This window comes from Epargyreus clarus, unplaced genomic scaffold, assembly GCF_041222505.1.
Source record: "Epargyreus clarus isolate Ecla_fem2 unplaced genomic scaffold, WU_Ecla_fem_2.2 ptg000024l, whole genome shotgun sequence".
Lineage (NCBI taxonomy): Eukaryota > Metazoa > Arthropoda > Insecta > Lepidoptera > Hesperiidae > Epargyreus > Epargyreus clarus.
Window position 1 is genome coordinate 1,761,067 of NW_027332231.1, and position 23,045 is coordinate 1,784,111.

Sequence of the window (23,045 nt, forward strand, 5' to 3'; positions counted from 1 at the left end):
CATATATTCATTCATATGAGTACATACTCGATACATAATAAATTGTATCACTAAAATACGTTACGATACAAAAGAAAACACTACACAATATTGAAATATGTGTATTATGGCGCCATCTCGTATCGTGCAACAGAAGCGCACGTTCAACAAGCCGTGGTGTGATTTTGGCGAACACAGCGGGTTCTCGGAAACTGGGGGTTGCTACAGGGGCTTCTTGGCATCCGCTACTGTGCCGCTGTCCGCCCACGTTGAATTATTGATATCCTGATGACCGTGACTTAGCGTTTTAACTTACGACTATATTATGATGAAAATTCTGATAAATAAATAGAAATAGGCTATAAGCTTTTTTTATTTGTCTGAGGATGATATAAATTGACGACTGGCGTGGCGGTGCAGTCAGCGTACCGGTCTAACGCGCAAAGGGTACAGGTTTGATTCCCAGCAAGACAGATAGCTAAATGTTTAAAATTTAGATTTCTGTTCTGACTTCAGGAGTAAATTGTGTAGTCCTCTATATATGTGTGCGTAGAGGGTCCCAGGTTCGATTCCCGGCCAGGTAGATACCTCAATGATAAATTCAGATTTCTGTGCTCGTTGCGGGTCTAGATGCTTTTGTATTCATTTTTGTCGTCTAGGTGTTTTGTATCCAGGATATAGGGAAACCTAGTATGAATGTACAAAGCGTTTTTTAATAAACAATTTCCAACTTATTTTTATAAAAACTGAAATGAAGTCTTATTTTTATGCAAAAATGACGTGATTCAATATTTTTTCTATACTTCTAGCACAGTAGAATGTCTGTGTTATATGTATTGTGTATGACGGACATAAAACAAGAACACACATCATTCACAGTTTAATTAAGATTTAATGAAACTCCCGACACGGTCGATCCTATAAAATTGATGGCAACTGCTTCTTTGAATCCTGAATAATATTATGTAATTTCAACTTAAATTATTCAGGGAACAATTTTCTTTAATACGATTAGTAATCTGTAACTAATCAATTTAATAATACATTACACTATATTATTGTCATAATATATTTTCCAGTGTAAATTTTTAGTCTGAATTATCATTTCAGTTAGAAACTACAAGTTAGGAAATTTTAAGATATTGCACCATATTATGGTAATCGACGTATTTCATAACAAAGGGTAAATACTATAAATAGCGCCATCTTGTATACAATACAGTAGTTGATATGTAAGATACCATTTAACACAAAACGTACAAGAGTGAGATGGTTTTAATATTTTGAGGAATATTTAATTTGTTGAAATTATTTATTTAAAATCACTTCCTTCCTGAATTCTGAATTCCTGATTTTTTCAATACGTTTAATATAAAAAAACATATGTGTTTTAAGACTTGAGGTTAATACATTATATTATTATTTTAACGCAAGATAAATAATCATAAAATAATATATTATTTCAGACATTTTGTAATAACCTTGTTTTTAAAATTCCTCATTTTTACTTGTTTCTAGGTGTGTTGTAATCTGTGCGTATTATTAAACTGGCAACCCGATTTGTCTATGAATTATACGTCGGCTGACGGCTGGCAGGTACATCCGGCCCACGAAGGAAGAAAGGGCCCTTTTTCAAGCGTACGCCATTGCTGGCGTATGGTAGTGTATTTTATTGAAAGAAAAATCAAAAACCATCCAATATGGTGAGTATAGAACTTAATCGTAGTGTTCAAAAATATGAAGAGATACAATCGGGCTACTGTTTTGCGTAAATATTTTTGGAATTAAGTGTTAAATAGTCGTTTTATAACTTAGTTTCTTCACGACGGTCGTCTAATCGTCTTTGTAGTCGGATGACGTTTCTGGATTAGTTAGTGAAATACCTAAGTGTTGTGCGGGAGTAGTAATACATTAAATCATTTGCTATTACCGAGTAATATTCTGAGATTAACGGTTTATTGACGAGAAAATGCAACGTGCGTGTGACATATTGGCGTTCGAACATCTGTGTTATGATGTTTCGTTAGTCGGCGTGATGATGAGTGGTTTTCTGGTTTGCGCAGGTGAATTTTACAGTAGACGAGATCCGTACCATGATGGACAAAAAGCGGAATATCCGCAACATGTCCGTAATAGCCCACGTCGACCACGGCAAATCTACGCTCACGGACTCTCTCGTCTCGAAAGCCGGTATCATCGCGGGGGCGCGCGCCGGCGAGACCCGCTTCACAGACACGAGGAAGGATGAACAGGACAGATGCATCACCATCAAGTCGACGTGAGTAACACATGGTGCAATAACCTTTCTTTTTGGGTGTCATTGACACTGGTGCAGCTGCGGATAAAATGGCTGCTCTTTTCTTGCCGACATTTCATTATTTAACTAGCCATTTATTAGTAAAACGACTTTACAAACTCCTTGTGTCATTGCAACATTGTTGATGCATCCCAGCTGATACTATATTGAATCTTAGTCGTTATAGTTAGAAATAAAATGATGAATGTTCTTACCATTTGAAACTGAAAATCTTTGACGATTTTTAGAACGGCCATCTGATTAAACCTCAACACTTAACCTATATTTAAAATGAAAGTCATGATTTGTAAGATGTTCCAACATTCCACAGAGCTATCTCCATGTTCTTCGAGCTGGAAGAGAAGGACTTGGTGTTCATCACAAATGCTGACCAGCGTGAGAAGAATGAGAAGGGTTTTTTGATCAACCTGATCGACTCCCCCGGGCACGTTGACTTCTCCTCTGAGGTCACGGCCGCCCTCAGAGTCACGGACGGTGCCCTTGTTGTAGTGGACTGTGTATCTGGTGAGTTTGGATCCTACTTTTTATAAATTTAGAGTAACCAATTAGCAATCGGGCTGTCTGATGTTCGGTGACCACTGCTGCCCATAACTATGTGGAATGGAGTGGCCATATAGGACAAGTGTTCTACTTAAAACAAATCACACATGTTACTTCTTCTGGGGATTAAGATTTTTGCGTATATATGTTATAAATATTAACTATATAAATTAAATGTTTTAATTGGGGTAGCTGTAATGACCAATTGAAGTTTAATCTTTATCCTTAACTGCTGTAACAACCTATTACATAAAGAAAGGATAAGAAAGTATCCAAAATGTTTAATAATATCCTTGTTTTTGGTTGCATACTGTTATGCAACTATTATGCAATTTTTCCTACACAAGCTGTGTATTTGCCTTAGAAGTATAGGTATAGTATAAGGTTTTATAGCAGCTATAAAACCTTGGGACATTGTTCAAATCTAGGTTAAAGTTCGATGACCTGAATCTTTCAACTTAAAGCTGGGACCAAACTGGGATTAAATTTTAAACAGCTATTTGCTATATGGATATTTCATAATATCTTGATTTCACTGACATATTTTTTTTTAAATATGCGGATATCTGTGATCAAAGAAAAAATATGCATGATCAACCAGGCCTAGAATATCCCAGATTAGTTGCTTATTCTAAAGTTGCAGATGTCCTTTAGCAGCAGCAATCATTTACCATCAGGTGGAGTGCATTTTCGTTTGCTTTATCCACTTTTTCTTTTAAATATTTTCCTTCATAGTTTGATGTAAAATGTTCTGTGACCAGGTGTGTGCGTACAGACTGAAACTGTACTGCGTCAGGCGATCGCCGAGCGCATCAAGCCCATCCTGTTCATGAACAAGATGGACCGCGCCCTGCTGGAGCTGCAGCTGGAGTCTGAGGAGCTGTACCAAACCTTCCAGCGTATTGTTGAGAACGTCAACGTCATTATCGCCACCTACTCTGACGACAGCGGTCCCATGGGTGAGTACATACTTTGTCACATTGAATATCCACAAATGAACTATGGTACTAATTTTTAATTGGATTTTGAATAATTTTCACGGGCACTAAGTACATAATTTATGCATAAATTTCAATAATAAAAAAGCGTCAATTTTTAAAACTTGAATGTGTTTTAATAACGAAAGAAAATACATTCCTTAAGATTGATATTAGTTATACCATTACAATATAGGTGATTGGTGACAATATAGGTAAAAAATTTGCAGGCAATGTAAAATCAATATGGAAAGAAATGTGTTTCAATAGTGTAGTCTTTGTTAAAAGTCAGTTATTGCCTTGTAAAAGTTTCTCTTCAAACTTTCTCTCCTTTCACTGAGTATTGATTATGTTGGAGGCACAATTTTGTTAAGTGCAATTGATATAGGTACAAGGTAAATTATATTATGCTACTTATTGATGAAATGGTGCAAATTTTATTTATAGACATTGTGCAATCATTTTCTACGTACATTTGTTACTTATTATTATGAAATATGCTTTGTATGTTACAACAATGCTTTATGTTAAAAATAATAAAATGAGTTTATTTATTCTGTAAAAGCCTATCGAGGCAGTTATAATTTATATATCATTTTTTTCTTATCTACTACTAGATTAGTATGTAATAATTATGTATTATGAGCAATACAGTATTTTTCATAAAATTATACAATAGTAGCCGCTATAGGAATATTTTTATTGATTTTACAATATTATATCATATCTATCACATCATGATTAATTATTATTATCAGATCAGCACTGTTGCACGTTATAATTTGATAAAAGTGTCTTATCTTTTGCATTATTGTAACACGTGACGTTAAACCCCAATAACATTGTCAAGGTTATGCTTGTGTAATGTAATCTGACCTGTCGGGTGGAAGTTGCTGACTCATGCCTAGGTTTTGTGGAATTTGTTATAGTAACAACACTAGATTTTAGCGGATAACTTATAAATTAGTCATACATAAATTAATATCTCTAATGACAACTACTATACAAAAAAATGAGTTACTTGGGATGTTCTTCCTACGTTGCAACATAATATGGTGTTTTTTTTATATTCGTCCCATTGATACTGGGTAAAGTGTTTACTACTATACTCCAGCGGCAGACAAGGACGAACATTACGCTCTCAGGCTGGATTGGTAGGATGTTCCTGGTGGATGTTTTGCAACAAGCATTGAGAAACAAATTACATGCCAGATTCTTGAATTTTATGTGCTTAAAAAATAAAGGCAAGCTGAACTAGCCTCCCCCGTTCAAAAACACATTAATTTCGTAGTTATTAGCTATTCAAACATGACCAAATTACGTTGTTCGAAACACTTTGACTAGCTATCCTCATGATTGACTTATGTTTTCACGTCTATATGAGCTAACATTGCTAGGAATTTTAAAGTTAGACGTAATCCCGAACATATTTAGGGTTAGAAATCCGTGAACAATCCATGTGAACAACAGCGGGCGAAGCCGCGTTATTATGTATGTAAACAGTACAATAACTTGTACATTGTCTGGTCTGCCAGGTGAGGTACGTGTGGACCCCAGCAAGGGTTCCGTGGGCTTCGGTTCTGGCCTCCACGGATGGGCGTTCACGCTCAAGCAGTTCTCCGAGATGTACGCCGACAAGTTCAAGATCGACCTGGTCAAGCTTATGAACAGGTATGTAAGAATTTCACAAGTCATTTCTAGGATCATGTGTTACGACTTACAACCCCCTTTAAAGTAGATAGGAAAAAAAATTAAACAGGTGGAGCTTTTCGATAAAAATTGTTAGATTATTGATTTCAGCCCTCCAAACACAGGGTAACAAAAATGTCTACAGGCAGACCAGTCTTCCTTCTTTCCGTTTTTTTCTTTGCTACTCGTTTTGGACACAATTAACAAAGGTACACACAAGACAAGTATACAAATAAGCACACATACAGACACACAGATCACATCTACTTTTGTTATTCACATAGATCTAGATTTGGGTCATTGATTGCCCCATTTTATAGTTCCCTGACGAACTTAATCTTAAGTAACGGTTTCAGATAGATTTCATCACATTCATGAAATATACCTCTCAGGTTACTTCCATAAATCTTAAAATTAAATCAAGTTTATTGTCAGTAAATGATAATCTCTTTCTTGCATATCGTTAAATTTAATAGAATAATGTTGTAGGAGTAAAAATATTCGAATTTGAGTAAAATCCCAAGTTAAATATAGACACCGCCCACAACTAAGGGCGGGCGTCTAAAAGTAGATTCGTCATTAATATGGAAACAGTAGAAGTAGATCGAAAGTTGGTTGACGTCATTGAAATATAGCTCGCGTGGGGGTAAAAGGAAGTCTAGGTCACCTAACCCCCGCCTACGATAGCGCCTGAAAGGGCGAATAAGGTCAAGTTGTTACCACCTACTGCTGCCCACATATTGTAATGTATTTTATTAATTGAATCCATGGGGGTGTCGCGTATAATGGATAAATGGAATAAAGCTTTATTTGCCTTAGATAATCTTGTTTCATGGTTATTGAACTTAATAATAGGGGCAGATGAAACGAAATATGATGTAAACTTTTCTTTATCTATATTTTAGGGTATGATCACACAAATACCAACATAGAACTAGGATCACATCAGTTTACTTTCTAACGAAATTTCTTTAGCAATAAACAGTCTATAGGTATATAAAACTTTTTATAACGAAAGAAAATTCCTTGATATTACTTTACACTGTAATATAACGTTGGTGACAATCTATTATAACTTTGGCGGGCGTCGAAAAATCGATGTGGAAAGAAATGAGGGCACGCGTAGTGGCGCAGCGGCGACGCTCGCCCGCGATCGATACTGCAGCGACATGCACTGGCAGTAACCTACGACAGGACCCAGTACAATGCTTTCTATAGGTGTAGGCTCTTCTAAATATTGAAACACCTTGCGAAGGGGTAGTAGGAATATATTGACGTTCAAAACGAATGCCGTAAAAAATTACTATGAATAAAATATTTTTGATTTGGTTAGGTATACAGTTCAGATTACTCTATTTATCTTTATAGTATGTCTGCAATGTTATGTAATGTTTCATAAGTAATTATTATAATTATTTTAGGGATACTTTATTTTACATTAAAAAACACAAGTTAAACAGATAAAGGTATAAAAATAATATAATACAATTAAATCACGACAATGTTTAATCAAATACTTTGAATATGAAAAAAAAAATCAATAAGCGTGACGTGACATAGACGTGACGTCTATTTAAAATCAGTCATCATCATTCGAATTCCGAATATTGATGCTTAGTTTAATTGCATCCGTAACTTTTTCTCATTATGCTCTCCTCGGAATTAAAACAAGCGGTAATTACTTATATACGAAGTTTAGTTAGTGCTTCCAAGCATTTCTATTTCAATTAACTTGACGCTCATGTTTATAAGTGGTACGATAAATTAACCGTAGATTTGAATGGCGATTGTTTTACACGATCGTTTTGATCGGTCAAATAGAAAGTATTAACAATAGGAATCAATTCAATATTTATTACATCATTACGTGGCATTCTGATAGCTAACTTTATTGCACCCGAGTTTTACTGTTTTGATTGCACTTTACTACAGTTTTGTTTCGCCGCTCCCCAGGAATTTCGGTCGACGGTAAAAAAAACCTCATCAAGCGCTATAGCTTTTTTAAGAATTGTGGTCTCTTAATTTTTTTTGTCACACCAACGATCGACCGGTTCATCTCGATTAGCGGGATGACTACCCCCTGTGTATTCCTTACTTACATCGTCATAGACGACATAGATATATTTTCATTTTTACATAGCAAAAGGAAGTATTCCGAAAACGGAAGGATTATAGCGTTGAAAATAATAGAAAGACGTTTTGGCTAAAAGCATCTGCATTCGTCCCATTGATACTGGGTAAAGTGTATAATGCTATACTCCAGCGGCAGACAAGGACGAACATTACGCTCTCAGGCTGGATTGGTGGGATGTTCCTTATGGATGTTTTGCAACAAGCACTGAGCTACATTCTTACTTCGATGCCATCGATAAGGACAAAATGTTTTACCTTGTAATGTAAATGTATGAAAATAGTATATAGAGGATTTATTTGTCTTTAGTCCTTTATAGTATAAACTTAAATACTTAAAGTACTAACTTTTTCTTAATAATGTTAATAGGGGATGTGTATTATTATTTTTCATCATCAAAACCAATAATATATTTTCGATATTTTGTTAGTTTATCTGTTAACAATTACAATGCGTTTTACCCATGTAATGTAACATCTCATGTGTTATGCAATAAATCTGACACTAATTTGAATAAAAGACGATTCGACCTGGTTTTTAGTTGTTCCTGACAAAGAAACTATCTAAAATCAAAATCATAATGCACACAACATCACTTCAATTTAAAGTGATGAGACACAGTTTCAAAAGATACTACACGTTCTCAATAAACGCCTTCTCCACCAGGCTGTGGGGTGAGAACTTCTTCAACGCCAAGACGAAGAAGTGGGCGAAGCAGAAGGACGCCGAGAACAAGCGTTCGTTCTGCATGTACGTGCTGGAGCCCATCTACAAGGTGTTCGACGCTATCATGAACTTCCGCAAGGAGGAGATCGACGGCCTGCTCAAGAAGATCGGCGTCACTCTCAAGCACGAGGACTCTGACAAGGACGGCAAGGCTCTGCTCAAGGTTTGTTTTATAACTTGTTTTAGTAAAGGAAGTGAGGCTAAATGGCGATTTTGTATATGACATGCCTGGCTTCTACATTGTAATGTATCAAGAGGAAATACAGTCATTTAGTTAGTTAATGAATAGTATGTTATTTGTTTCTTTGTATATACATATTAAGGTTACATAATATTGATATTGATTTAGAGATGGAACGAAATAAATTATATTATTGAGAGAAGACTAGAAATAGGTTTAGTTGAACAATTACCAATTAATTACAATGAATAAAATGTGATTTCAGTAGCACTTTAAAAGTATGTAGGCATAAAATTTAATCAATAAACATATATTTTGTAGTAAGATTTTTTGTTATCAATATTAATAAAAGAAAGATGATTATTATTAGTCCCAAGTGTTGCCAGCTACTGTTACAATAAGTTTCTGGGTGTCAAAGTGGACTTACAGTAAATTCTTTCCGGAATTGGTTGTTAGCTTTAATGGTTTATGACCCCATAAATGGAAGAAACATTTAAATTATCATTGAATATAATATTCTAAACTTAAAATAATATATCAAATATGATAAATTACGAAGTGATATTTATTTCCTTTTACCTGATTTTCTGAAATTCTCAGCATAATTTCAATATAAATAAATGCTTTTCATTGGAATATAGAAATAGAAATATAGGAATACTTTCTCTTGCCACATTTACTATTATCAAGTCACATTAAGTGAAATCATAGTAAAATAACAATAACAACATGTTGTTTCTGTACAGGTGGTGATGCGTAGCTGGCTGCCCGCCGGCGAAGCGCTGCTTCAGATGATTGCCATCCACCTGCCGTCCCCCGTGGTCGCGCAGAAGTACCGTATGGAGATGCTGTACGAGGGACCCCACGACGACGAGGCCGCCATTGGTATCAAGGTACTGCCGAACTATTCAATCTCTGCTGAAAAAGTTGAAAACTTGTATAGAAATGGAAAATTTATAATGTGGTTCATATTTACGTCTTTGTGTTTTAATGCTAGAGGGAACATGACGTTTCTACACTTTGGTTTTTCGTATGTTGTTTTAATAATATTTAGGTCAAATTATGTCATACAAATAAAAAATATGTTGAAATAAAATTAAAATATATATATACAAAAGGATAAATTAAACGGAAGATGTATTTTAAGATAAAACTATTTTTTTTTTTAAATATATTTTTAAAAGTGCTCATAGTCATAGATGCTCTACAATAAATAACTAAGGGTGTCTGTAGGTTTTTTTTTATTATAAAAAATAATGTTATTTATCAGTTTTCTAAATGCCCCAATATATGTATCGTAACAGAACTGCGACCCCGAGGCGCCCCTGATGATGTACGTGAGCAAGATGGTGCCGACGTCGGACAAGGGCCGTTTCTACGCGTTCGGCCGCGTGTTCTCCGGCAAGGTGGTCACCGGGCAGAAGGCCCGCATCATGGGACCCAACTTCACGCCCGGCAAGAAGGAGGTTTGTACATATTAACTTGTTTGTTAGTGTTATGTCACTTGAGGTTATCAATATGAAATATTTTTATCATAATGATTATTTTGTTTGGCTTGTTAGGAACCACCAAGAATTAGCAATAATAGTAAATTACCTTAATAAAAATTATTAATTATTAACTCTATATAGAAAAAGAATAATATTATTCAAGATTTCAAGAAAACTTCACTTCCTTTACTATGGATTAATATGGAAATACATAAAAACATTCTTGGTGTAATATTTATTTATATACATTTTTCGGTACGTTAAGCGGTGATTAGCGATAAATATTTGAAGTCTGCATACTACTTACCACTGTTACCAATATGCAAGGTGGTTTATATTAAAGTGGTGGTAAAGATAGTAGAATAAAAAAAATAATGCAAATTAACTTGAATAACAAAAAGACTTATTACGTAAACGCTTCCGCGTAACGCGCCACGCCGTAGCGTATCCGCTGCGACTTCGCGGCGAGTACGCCGTGACGGCGGCGGCCTCCGCGGAAGCAGAGCGATGCTCTCGCGCGTCCAAACGCTGCAAAGGACCTCTATCCTTATGTCCCAGTATTGTACGCTACGGCGCGTGAGATACAGATCTTATTTTTAGTATTATTTTGTTCTTTTTTATGATTTTCGGACTACGGACGATGTAAATCGTATCCATTGTAAACCATATTTGTTTAAATTCCATACTAAATTTCTGTAAATAATATCATCAAAGGATCCTCCCTGGGTTTTGTTCTCTTGAGGTACTGCCCAGACCTAAATAATTCTTATCCATTCCCATCATACAGCCATTGATACTAGGTACTAGTTCCAGTGATACTAGGTATAAAGCGGGCCTCTCATATTTACGATGTTATTAAACTCCTTATGCTAATCACTTAACAATAAACCCAGGATCTGTACGAGAAGACAATCCAGCGTACGATCCTCATGATGGGCCGTTACGTGGAGGCCATCGAGGACGTGCCCAGCGGCAACATCTGCGGTCTCGTCGGCGTCGACCAGTTCCTCGTCAAGACCGGTACCATCACCACTTACAAGAACGCACACAACATGAAGGTATGTATTGATCTATATAACTATAATAATGATCTATTTTGAAGGAGGTAGAACCCTTTGTGGTTCGGCTCCGGCGGTACCACCGCCACACCTATTTCTGCCTAATAAAAGCTGTGTTAGGGGCACTGCTGTGTTCCGTTTTGACGGGTGTGGTAAGGGAGACATACTTTTCGGGGGCGTTCTAGCTTAGTCCTCAGGTAGCGGCGCATCTGTGGCCGACTTCGGGTAGGAATATCTAATCCTATCTGTGGTTGATAACAGATGTCCATGGGCGGCAGTAGCCACTTACCATCCGGTGGACTGCATGCTCGTCTGTTACTACTATATAAAAAAAACCCGCAAATTGGTAATGCGCCTGACCGCCATTTTGGGGACGACGAGTTTCAACACAGTACCGTTAGTAACACTGGCCGGCGAGTCAAATATAAAATATCCAGTTTTGATTTGTGAATTCACACATACAATAGGAAGCAAAGAGTGAAATTAGCCCTAATATTAGATTAAAAGCCCAATTAAATGCCCCAGCTACATTGGTAATGAAACAATACTAAAATTATGCTTTCAGAATACATTTTATAAATTCCTATTAAATATAGATTTCTGACTATATTTCATGAATCAGTCAGAAGTGGTAAACTTCATGTGCGAAATCATGTTTCTTAAACATCTAATAGATAGTCCCAAGTGTTGCTAGTTACTTTGAAACTGAGTAGCTAGGTGTCAAAGTGGACTTACAGAAAGTGCTCTCCGGAATTGGTTGTTCACTTTTATGGTTTGCGACCCCATAAATGAGAGTAACACAATAAAAAACTTTGACGGTGACAATAAAAAATTTTGACGGTGGTAGAACCCTTTGTGGTTCGACTCCGGCGGCACCACCGCCACACCTATTTCTGCCTTATAACAGCAGTGCTAGGCGCTGCTGTGTTCCGGTTTGAAGGGTGTGGTAAGGGAGACAGACTTTTCCGAGGCGTTCCAGCTTAGTCCTCAGGGGTAGCGGCGCATCTGTGGCCGACCTCAGGTAGGAATATCTAATCCTATCTGGGGTTGATTACAGACGTCCATGGGCGGCAGTAGCCACTTACCATCAGGTGGACTGCATGCTCGTCTGCTACTCTTATATTGTAAAAAAAAAAAAAAAAAAACAAAGATTTTACGCACAAAAGATTTTATACACAAATTTTAAATCGCATCGCGATGGATGAGTCTTTTACACCCGTTACATACATAAATATATAAGTATTTGATAATTTCTGTCTACTAAAACTTAGAATTTTAATCTTCGATAGGATAGATTGGTTATTAATCTCGGGCGTTAGACATGACTTTATATTTATAAATAAAGCACTACACAATATATAAGCTTCTAAACCATGATTATAAACCTTAAAAACCACAATGTATAAAGTAAAAAAAACTTATTATTAAGCCACTTAATCAATTCCTCTTATATTTGGTCATAGGTGATGAAGTTCAGCGTGTCGCCCGTGGTGCGTATCGCCGTGGAGCCGAAGAACCCCGCCGACCTGCCCAAGCTGGTGGAAGGTCTGAAGCGTCTGGCCAAGTCCGACCCCATGGTGCAGTGCATCAACGAGGAGTCGGGCGAGCACATCGTCGCCGGCGCTGGCGAGCTCCATCTCGAGATTTGTCTCAAGGTCGGTAATTGTAAACTTAAAACAACAGAAGGATGAATTTTCAGTTTGGTTTCTGTGGAATTATTATCATAATATTGATTTACTGTTATGAGAGATTTGGGTTCAATTCCAGTCTACCGAAAATGTAAATGACTAAATTTAAAATTTGACCATGATTTTTAAAACCATGATAGTGATAGAGCAATGTTATCATACTCGTCGGGCGCCATCTTGTCTGTTGAATTCTTTGTTCCACTTTTACTATTCAAATTCGATTATACAAAGAAACGGTATATAATACTATATGTACTATACGAAATATAGTTAAATCTGGCAATTTCGTACCATATTTTATTCATATTACGCGACGAACACAGAATTCATATCAAACTTCATCATTGTAACCATGTATAAATGTTCCCAGGACTTGGAAGAGGACCACGCTTGCATTCCCATCAAGAAGTCCGACCCCGTGGTGTCGTACCGTGAGACTGTCGCCGACGAGTCTGACCAGATGTGCCTGTCCAAGTCGCCCAACAAGCACAACCGTCTGTTCATGAAGGCCCAGCCCATGCCCGACGGTCTGCCCGAGGATATTGATGAGGTGAGCTCTATGTACATGTAGAAATAAATATACCTAATTGAAATGCATACTTTATTTTACAACAATGTAGCCAAATAAAAAAAATACCACCAAAGTAATATATCACTATGCACAACCAAAAACAAAGAAAAGTCGAATAAGTGCTGTACAACCCTAAGCAATATGTTCCAAGCAACCTTTTAGATGATTGTGACTATTCATACTGTGAATGATAATTAATAAGTATTATCCCTTGGTTGGGCGCGCTAAGCCTAAAGATTATTAATTTGTTCAAAATAAGTATTCAAAACAAAAATACGTGCCTCAAACATAATTATACAAATAAGAGACTCGAACGTTAAATTACAAATAACATTAACGAAATTTTACAACATGTTTCTAGAAATGTTTGAAAAACTAGTTAGATAGTTGTGATAGTTAGATATTACATTACACTAACTTTCCGATATAATCTTAGGGCCGCGTGAACCCCCGCGACGAGTTCAAGACCCGCGCGCGTTACCTGAACGAGAAGTACGGCTACGACGTGACCGAGGCGCGCAAGATCTGGTGCTTCGGCCCCGAGGGCACCGGCCCCAACATGATGGTGGACTGCTCCAAGGGAGTGCAGTACCTCAACGAGATCAAGGACTCCGTGGTCGCCGGCTTCCAGTGGGCCGCCAAGGAGGGTGTCATGGCAGAGGAGAACTTGAGAGGCGTGCGATTCAACATCTACGACGTGACGCTCCACACGGACGCTATCCACAGGTCAGTGCCATACATACCAGTGACGTCACGTACTTATCGTTTTTACATAAAATTATACAGCCTTTACTCAAAAGCTCTGTTTATAATACTATTGAAAATAATACAGTCAAATAGAAATCCTCATCTTTTTTGAAGACTGTTAAAAATTCGATATGAAATCAGTTAATTGATTTATAAAATTATGACATCACTTTAGTTTTATTGTAGATCAAGATGTATCGTAATATGTTATTAATAGTATTATCCAATACTTTTTATTTCATTATATTAAATCCACCCTTTAAAAAAACCTTATGTACTAAGAAAATATGTATCCTACCTCTCGTTTATGTTATAAAATATAATATTTATATACTGTTTGTCACAATTTTTATACTAAATTCGATTTAATTCTCGCAGAGGTGGCGGTCAGATCATTCCAACCACTCGCCGGTGTCTGTACGCGTGCCTGCTGACCGCGCAGCCGCGTCTCATGGAGCCCGTGTACCTTTGCGAAATTCAGGTATGACACACTATTCCTATTGTATGCTAACTATTGTGTGAAACTTCCCATTCCCAACTGGTCCATTACACCTATATTTACTACCATTGTCCTGGAGTAATTAAAATGTGAGGCTGTTCATTTTGTGTAAAATGTAATATACAAATCATATAAATTAATTTGTGAATAAGGGATGGTCATACATCATAGTTCATCATCACTGGCAGTCAGATTCTTTTGAATTGCTTATTGCGCAACAGGATGGCTACTTTTTATTGACATTAAAAAAATGAACAGTTTCATTTACGCCCGTTTTTAGTAATTATAATCAATATATCCTGCAATAGATGGAACTATTGATAATTTCTTCATATTCAAAATTTATTTTTTTTGATCGATTTTTTTTTTCGATTTTGATCTTTAGTAAGTCAAATTTGGATAGATGTTTTTTTTTTTTTTTTTTATAATATAAGAGTAGCAGACGAGCATGCAGTCCACCTCATGGTAAGTGGCTACTGCCGCCCATGGACATCTGTAATCAACCCCAGATAGGATTAGATATTCCTACCTGAGGTCGGCCACAGATGCGCCGCTACCCCTGAGGACTAAGCTGGAACGCCTCGGAAAAGTCCCTTACCACACCCTTCAAACCGGAACACAACAGCGCCTAACACTGCTGTTATTAGGTAGAAATAGCGTGGCTGTGGTGCCGCCGGAGTCGAACCACAAAGGGTTCTACCACTTTCTAATTGATTAATGATTGCTAAAAACTGGCGTTAAAGAATCCTAAGTGTAAGCATGATTGTTATGCTAGAAGCATGCCCCCACCCCACGTGATTCCTGAGCGGGCCGGCACCCTGACGCCTGACCGCCTTTCCGATACGTGGCACATTAACAGTTCTTTGTTTTGGCATCGACGACCCACACATACGCCTTGCCTGAATAGGGGAACTAACATGTATACAAAAATTCTTAACATATACCCGATATTGGCGATTATCCTGATCTATTATTTATAAATTCTATAACTGGGAATCCGTTAATAGTAGAATTATATTTCCCGTTAAGAGGTTCAAATAAGTTATTGGTCAATTATACTTTATATTGAGAAGATGTTTAAACATGATGTTAAAACATTTTGACACAAGTTAATTTGCATTCTGCAGCATGTATCCTGTATTTGTGGTATGATTCATTAATTCACACATTGTGTTGTCTATGTTATTATCATTTCTTTATATGGATTTCAATGTTTAAACAATTTGTTATAATAGTAGTACATTATGTATATTTAGCATTTCAATTTGTTGTTGTCATTATCAATAACACAATTCATTTTATATGGTTTCCCAAAGTAATGCTTATTTGTTTAGACGAGACTTATTTTTCTGTATTTCGTTATATAATAAATCGTATTAATTTATTTGATATTGTTATCAATTTTATTAATATTTTATGCTTATTACTCAACAAAACATATATGTGGAAATATTACTTCTATATTATTCAGTTTAATACAAAAAATATAATATAAGTTATATTGTATTTCTTTGTATGGTTAACTGCTAAAACATGAAAAATCGTATTTATCGCATTCATTCGGCAAATTTCGCATCTATTTCGTAAATATGAAAATTACGTATCCCTAAATATAATCAAACGAAATTTCGCATCAGTGTCCCGAGGTCGCCGTGGGCGGTATCTACGGCGTGCTGAACAGACGGCGAGGCCACGTGTTCGAGGAGTCTCAGGTGGCCGGCACGCCCATGTTCGTGGTGAAGGCGTACCTGCCCGTCAACGAGTCGTTCGGCTTCACGGCGGACCTGCGCTCCAACACCGGCGGCCAGGCCTTCCCGCAGTGCGTGTTCGACCACTGGCAGGTGCTGCCCGGCGACCCGTGCGAGGCCGGCAGCAAGCCGTACGTTGTAGTACAGGTTGGTGAAACTAGTCTCTTTTTTATATTATGTATATACAAGTGATTTTTTTTTAAATGGGCCTTTAGGGCCAAATCCGAAACTATAAGGATAAGCTAAAAATGCTGAAAGGCCGATCTTGATTAAAACTAAAACTGCATCTTTACTTTTTTAAGATATCTTATACTCGAGCCGGGAATGGAAATATTTCATTTTGAGAAAAATACACCCTCTATATTATTCCAGTATCTGATAGTGTTGATTGTAAGGATATGTCCGGTATGTTTGTGGTAGCCTAACTTGAAAAGTAGTCTGGATGCCTCTTAACTCATTGTACAGATTTATCAGATTAAATCACAGCAAAGAAAACTGGTATAAAATAACTCTATTTTCAGAATATTAAGTCATGTCTATTTTTTGAGTTTTTTTGATGATTTGCAACTGTAAGGTATAATTAAATATTTAAGATTGATTATAAATTTCTGTAAACTTTAACAAACACAATAGTTTGAAGAATTTAAAGTAGCTATATATCATACTAAAAACGCTTCCGCGTAACGCGCCACGCCGTAGCGTATCCGCTGCGACTTCGCGGCGAGTACGCCGTGACGGCGGCGGCCTCCGCGGAAGCAGAGCGATGCTACTCGCGCGTCCAAACGCTGCAAAGGACCGCTATCCTTATGTCCCAGTATTGTACGCTACGGCGCGTGAGATACATGTGTACATAACATACTTATAATTATGTGTTACTGTGGTTTGGAGAGGCAGGACATTAACATGTATCATTTCTTGTTCCAGGAAACAAGGAAAAGGAAAGGATTGAAGGAAGGTCTTCCCGATTTAAGTCAATACTTGGACAAATTGTAAACGCCGTAGCTAATGCAATCATACTGTAATATATGTAACATTACCGAAAGCGCCTCACGCACTATACAATATGTTTATTACACACATATGATTTGTTTTTGTTTCATATGATGAGCCACTAGTTTTCGCCTCATTAAGTTTGTAAGTGCCGCGGGAAAATATCGACAACTTTCAATAAAATATTCCTGATGGATGCGCATTGTTAATATTTACCACGACTTGTGATAATGGGCAGTTTGCCGATATCTTACATGAATATTATAAGATATTTACAGTCCCAACACTCGAGAGATTTGTTATCATTCAATCGTAGTCGGGAACCTGGACATCTTTATTATACTGTAATTAATTTTTAAATTATAATTTTTCTATTGTAAACACATTGTTTAATTTTAATTTGGATTAGGTTTAGGTAATTTGCACACAATTTTGTTATAAGGTGAGTTTTAAACAACTTTTTCATTGTGAAATATATGCAATATGATGTAATATGTAACAAATTATGTTTAACAATTTCTTTTTTTATTTTTAGACGACAACTGCAACTATTACTTGAAAAGGTAGGCAATATAAAATGTTAACCATATTCATAAAATCACATATTTTATATTTAGATCAATTACATATAGATAAATTATTAAACTATGACTGATCTTAAAAAATCCTTTGCTTGTTTTATCGTAAATTTATTTTAATATTAATTTATTAGTAATACATATAATTTTATTCCATTGTAATTACTGTAATTTGAAATTATTTGAAACATCTCACTATGATGAATATCACACAGACCTGTTCTGATGTAATGAGGACAACCTTAAAATATACCCTGACTCAACACTATAATGTATAATATTTATATGTTATATCGTATGAATATGAATTTTAAATATATATTTTTTTACAGTTACTACATGGTGCAAGTCTCGGTTGCTGCGGCTAAATAAGGTAAAGTATACATACTGTTATGGACTATTACAATTTACTATTACATTTTCTGGGGGAGGCCTTGGATAATTAATCAATTAACTGCAGTCTTGGTAGGAAAATATAGATAGCAAATATATTTGGGATTAGAAATAACGAAAATATAACATGATGATGTTAAATCTTTATTCAATAAATTTGTAGATTACTTTGACAAAGTACTATGCTTCATTTTACGATTGTGATGACAAAAAAATTGACCAGATGCCATCATGAAGGTTTCAACAAGCTCAACAGGCCTGATGTATTTATTTTAGGATTACTTACTTCTGTGCACTGAGTTATGAGAACTAACAATTCTTATAATTTTACAGGTACAAGGACTTGTGGCATTATGAAGTGCAACTGTTGACAATGGTAAGTGTATATCATTAAAGTTTAAAACTTTTACCGCCTTTAAAAATATAAATAACTACTACCTACTATGTTCCACTGTACGTATTTTTTAAGTAAAATGTTAATAAAGCCAAAAATATTTTTTAAAATTCTTTAAAACCTGTTACACTTTAGATATTCTTAATTACTATTATTATATATTGTGTAATGATGATAGACTTTCCCTGATGCCATCATGACGGTTTCATTAAGCTCAACAGGACTGATTTTATATATACCTTCCTATAAATTGGTTTATTTTTATGTATGTTTACTAATCCAACTTTTTTGTTGCAGTATGTGAAACAATGTATTGTTCGCTTCGACTTTGTGGTGAGTATTAAAATATACGAATAATATATCCCTAGTAACTGCATATTTACGACTTATTTATGGTCTTTTTTGCTCTTTTTGCTCATGAAAATGATAAATGACTACTGTGACCTTGTGAATGAATAAAAACTTGAAATGTTAACTGCGTCGATGTTGTTCTTTAGTGGAAAACACATTTTATAAAGCAATAGTTGTTTAAAACATTACTTTTTACCCGTCGACATATTTTTTAAATTTGTCTATTGTAGATGTAGATAATATTAAATGATGATCATATCACAGACCTGTTCTGAATATTTTTTGAGGTCAACTATTTAAAAACCCTGATTATGAATACATTCAAATTTTATGTTTCCATTGTATACCATTATTAATTTGTAAATTATTTGTTTCAGATAATTCAACTGGAATTGAAGCAACACTGCACATCAAATAATCATTTAATCAAGACTGTTTTTAAAATAAAATAATAAACCCATATATTTTGTTTTTTATACTTCCCGACACTATTCCTTTTTGCTGCAATGAACAAAGTATTTTTACTATTATACAGAACATTTATTTACATCAGTAATATTCTAAACTATAAAAATCCCCAAGCGAATCATGGGGATTATAATGCAAGTATATGAATGTAGATTACCTGGCACTTTTCCTATTACACGAGTTTGAGCCCGCGTGCGGCTTTGGTCCCCATCATATTTTTGCTGTCATGTGTGCCATACATACAAACAATAGTGAATGGTGAGGTGGTACTATTTTTCTGTCATGCGGGTTTACGGCTGCATGGGCATCTGGTAGTAAGGCGTAAAGCAAGTGCAGCAGTGAATCCGGGCTGCAGGAATGTATATTGATTAGTGCCTCTTAGCCAAGTGTAATATATAGTGCACACCAATATTGAAATTATAAAACTCAATAATTTAACTGATTACAAAATAAACATTGAATATGATTGCTGGTGATACTATACTACTAAATCAATATACGCCGATCAGTATAAGTAGGTATACGGTATACGACGGAATACAAATATTGATAAGAGTATTGAAAGTACTCTACTATACTACTCTATATAATATTCTTGTCTTGATAATCAGTTCAGATAAAAAATAATTATGGAAACTTTGAGCACTTGGCATCATAGGCTTTGGTACTCTTTGGGTCGTATTTAGATGTAGGCATTTTTAAAAAGCAGAGCGAGACAAAGCTTTCTATTTTGATTTGGTGTAGTATTATTAGCCCAAACATTGTATGCTACATAAAATGTGACTATTCTGAGTAACGTAGCAAACAAGATTATGTTAATATAATAGAATCATAGTATGAATAGAATGTTAATATTTAAGATTATAGTGTGAGTGTTACCAGGTTTCTTATAATGTGTTGCTTTAATGTGAGATTAAACATCTAAAGCCTTCAGGTATGCATATTTATTAACGTATCAATTTATTAAAATGAATATTCACAAAGATAACTCCGATAGATACCAAGATAACATGAACGCACCTCAGGTAAAAATATCGTATTAACCATGTCTGACGCCACCTTTAGGTAGGCCAATAAAAGGAGCGCTATGCGCCGCGATTACGTCAAAATCGAATAAAGCAAGGTTGCGGTTGTGCGCATGTTTTTTAAAACGAGGAAGACCTATCAATTATAATTAGGATAGCTGCTTAATGTTGGATCGCTTGGTCAGACTGTTTTCATTTCAAATCAGAAAAATGGTCCCCGAAGTCGTGTTCGTGTTGGGTGCGCCCGGTGCCGGTAAAGGAACCCAGTGCTCCTTTATTTCAAAGGAATTGGATTTCGTGCACTTATCCGCCGGAGACTTGCTCCGCGAGGAACGCCAGAGGCCCGGTTCCGAGCACGGGGAAATGATCGAGGAGAAAATCCGCAACGGGCAGATCGTACCCGTCGAGGTTACTTGCTCTCTGTTACACAAAGCGATGGAGAAGTCTGGCAAAACTCGTTTCTTGATCGACGGATTTCCGCGTAACAAGGACAACTTGGAGGGCTGGGAGCGCGTCATGTCCGACAAGACTAAGTTATTGTTTGTGTTGTTCTTTGAATGTTCTCGGGACAAGTGCACGGAGCGGTGCCTGGGGCGCGGCGCGGCAGGCAGCGGCCGCTCCGACGATAACCTGGAGAGCCTCACCAAGAGGTTCAACACCTACATGAACGACACCATGCCGATCATCGACCATTACGAGCAGCAAGGGCTGGTGCGGAAAGTCAACGCCGAAGTGGGGCCCCAGGACGTCTTCGAAGATGTCAAGAAAGTGTTCATGGATATAGGAATTAAGAGGATAGAAAATTAAATTATATAAATATTTAGGTAATCTTCAATGCCATGTTGAACATTAATGCATATAAAGATGTATTATGAATAATAATTATTATCCATGTAAATGCCGTCATTGATTGACAGAACATGTTAAGAATACTAGGTGGATGAGAGGCAAGGCTAAACCCGTTTGATGTTAATTTATTGTAATATATCTATTGTACAAAAACACTTCTTTCTTATCTTTTGTAATTAACTTATGTTTGCTTATCACTTGTTATGTCACATATAGTGAATGCTATTAAACACACAAGGTTACAATTTTGCCATCAACTCTGACCTTCACGGTAATAGCTTCCATTATAATTCAAGTATCTTAACAATGCATAAACCGAGGTCAACAATGCTGTGGATCTTGTCTGCTTAATTTCTTGTAGAATTTAAAAGATAATGTTTATAAGGAATTCAGTTTTACACAACATTTGTATTGAAATATATGTAATTTGCAGACAGTTGAAATTATAATTGTAAAGTGTTCATATAATTTACATAATGTCTTCAATGATAAGCTATCACTACTCGTTTTTTCCAGAATGTGGTTATTTAATATTTACAGTTTTGTTTAGGTATTAAATTTAATTAGTCAGCAATATTCAGTAGAGATTGCTCCACTTCAATCTTGATCATAATATAAAGCATCTTTAGCAACTCTAGTGTAAATGTGGAACTAAAAAGTATTGAATAAGGAGATTAATTCAATTTTATTTTATTGGAACGGAGGCAAGGTAGAAGCAATAAATAAAATATTTATATTATAATTTATAAACCAAAGCTCTAGAAACTTAAGATTGAAATGAAACTTTCACTAGTGCTTAGCAAAGTAAGTTGTGTCAGGTTTACAAAGTTCAAATCATGCTAGCTAATTAATACATTTAGTGTCCTGAGATTGTACAATACTAATAGTTTGTTTATCATATTGTTACTAGTGTAGTGGTTACATTAGTCAGAAATTAAAATAGATTTTAGCAAGCTTTAGCCGGAATACTAGTCTTATAAGATTTTGGCAATACATGCTTATAGCATAAATTCAAATCTTGTTGTATGTATTTTGTAAATGTAAAATTGAATCACCTGGGATAATTTGAGTGGCAAATCTCAAGTCTATTGGTTGGACAGTTTTGAGATTGATTGAAGATCTTGTTAGATACATTTCTTATTTACCTGGAATGCTAATGGCAATAAGAAATTTGTATGTATAATATAACATTAATTAAGAAGTTTGTAAAAAAAGACAGGAAGCCAGCACATTTTGCATTAGTTTTGTTTCAACATTCCTTTGACTTCATTTATTAGCAGCTAAATCAACGATTTTACTATTAAGCAATTCATAATCAGTGTAATTATGCAATAAAATGAAATAAAGATATAAATACTGTTTCATGTTCATTTTATTTTACTCGTTAAAAAAATGGTAAATTGATTTTGAGATAAGATTAATCATTTGTCACCTTGTAGGTGGGTACTGGGTAAATGTAAAAAATCATCAGTTGATTATAACGTTGCTTATCAATTATTTTGTTGAATAATTAAAAAAAATATTTTGTTTACCTATACTTCGAGTGTTGCAAATCTATAAAATTACAACATGGAGTATCTACTTTTGGTTTGAGCGTGTAAACCGTGTTTATTATAACTATCTCAGGATTTTTACTGAGGGATCTTTAAAATAAAA

General features: G+C 35.7%; 2 protein-coding genes and 1 long non-coding RNA gene across 3 annotated transcripts; all 3 read left to right on the top strand.

Moving 5' to 3' along the window:
- Nucleotides 1-1,526: 1,526 nt before the first annotated feature.
- On the top strand, nt 1,527-17,712 carry eEF2 (eukaryotic translation elongation factor 2). The gene is made up of 15 exons (XM_073086431.1): nt 1,527-1,682; nt 2,043-2,257; nt 2,607-2,800; nt 3,598-3,795; nt 5,349-5,484; nt 8,300-8,522; nt 9,287-9,433; nt 9,845-10,006; nt 10,924-11,088; nt 12,552-12,743; nt 13,147-13,326; nt 13,784-14,073; nt 14,473-14,575; nt 16,231-16,488; nt 17,266-17,712. The coding sequence occupies exons 1-15, from the start codon at nt 1,680-1,682 to the stop codon at nt 17,332-17,334; spliced, it is 2,535 nt and encodes an 844-aa protein (XP_072942532.1). The 5' UTR covers nt 1,527-1,679; the 3' UTR covers nt 17,335-17,712.
- A 188-nt stretch (nt 17,713-17,900) lies between these two features.
- Nucleotides 17,901-19,505, top strand: LOC140752215 (uncharacterized). The gene is made up of 4 exons (XR_012103417.1): nt 17,901-18,282; nt 18,636-18,678; nt 18,994-19,029; nt 19,425-19,505. It is a non-coding gene; the product is annotated as an uncharacterized LOC140752215 (long non-coding RNA).
- Nucleotides 19,506-20,459: 954 nt separating this feature from the next.
- On the top strand, nt 20,460-22,748 carry Dak1 (cytidine/uridine monophosphate kinase Dak1). The gene has a single exon (XM_073086432.1). The coding sequence runs from the start codon at nt 20,706-20,708 to the stop codon at nt 21,345-21,347; it is 642 nt and encodes a 213-aa protein (XP_072942533.1). The 5' UTR covers nt 20,460-20,705; the 3' UTR covers nt 21,348-22,748.
- The last annotated feature ends 297 nt before the right edge of the window (nt 22,749-23,045 follow it).

Coding starts and splice junctions, on each gene's coding strand:
- Dak1 (XM_073086432.1), top strand. CDS start 20,706: ATGTTGGATCGCTTGGTCAGACTGTTTTCATTTCAAATCAGAAAAATG.
- eEF2 (XM_073086431.1), top strand. Junction 2,258..2,606: donor TGCATCACCATCAAGTCGAC/GTGAGTAACACA, acceptor AACATTCCACAG/AGCTATCTCCATGTTCTTCG. Junction 10,007..10,923: donor TCACGCCCGGCAAGAAGGAG/GTTTGTACATAT, acceptor CAATAAACCCAG/GATCTGTACGAGAAGACAAT.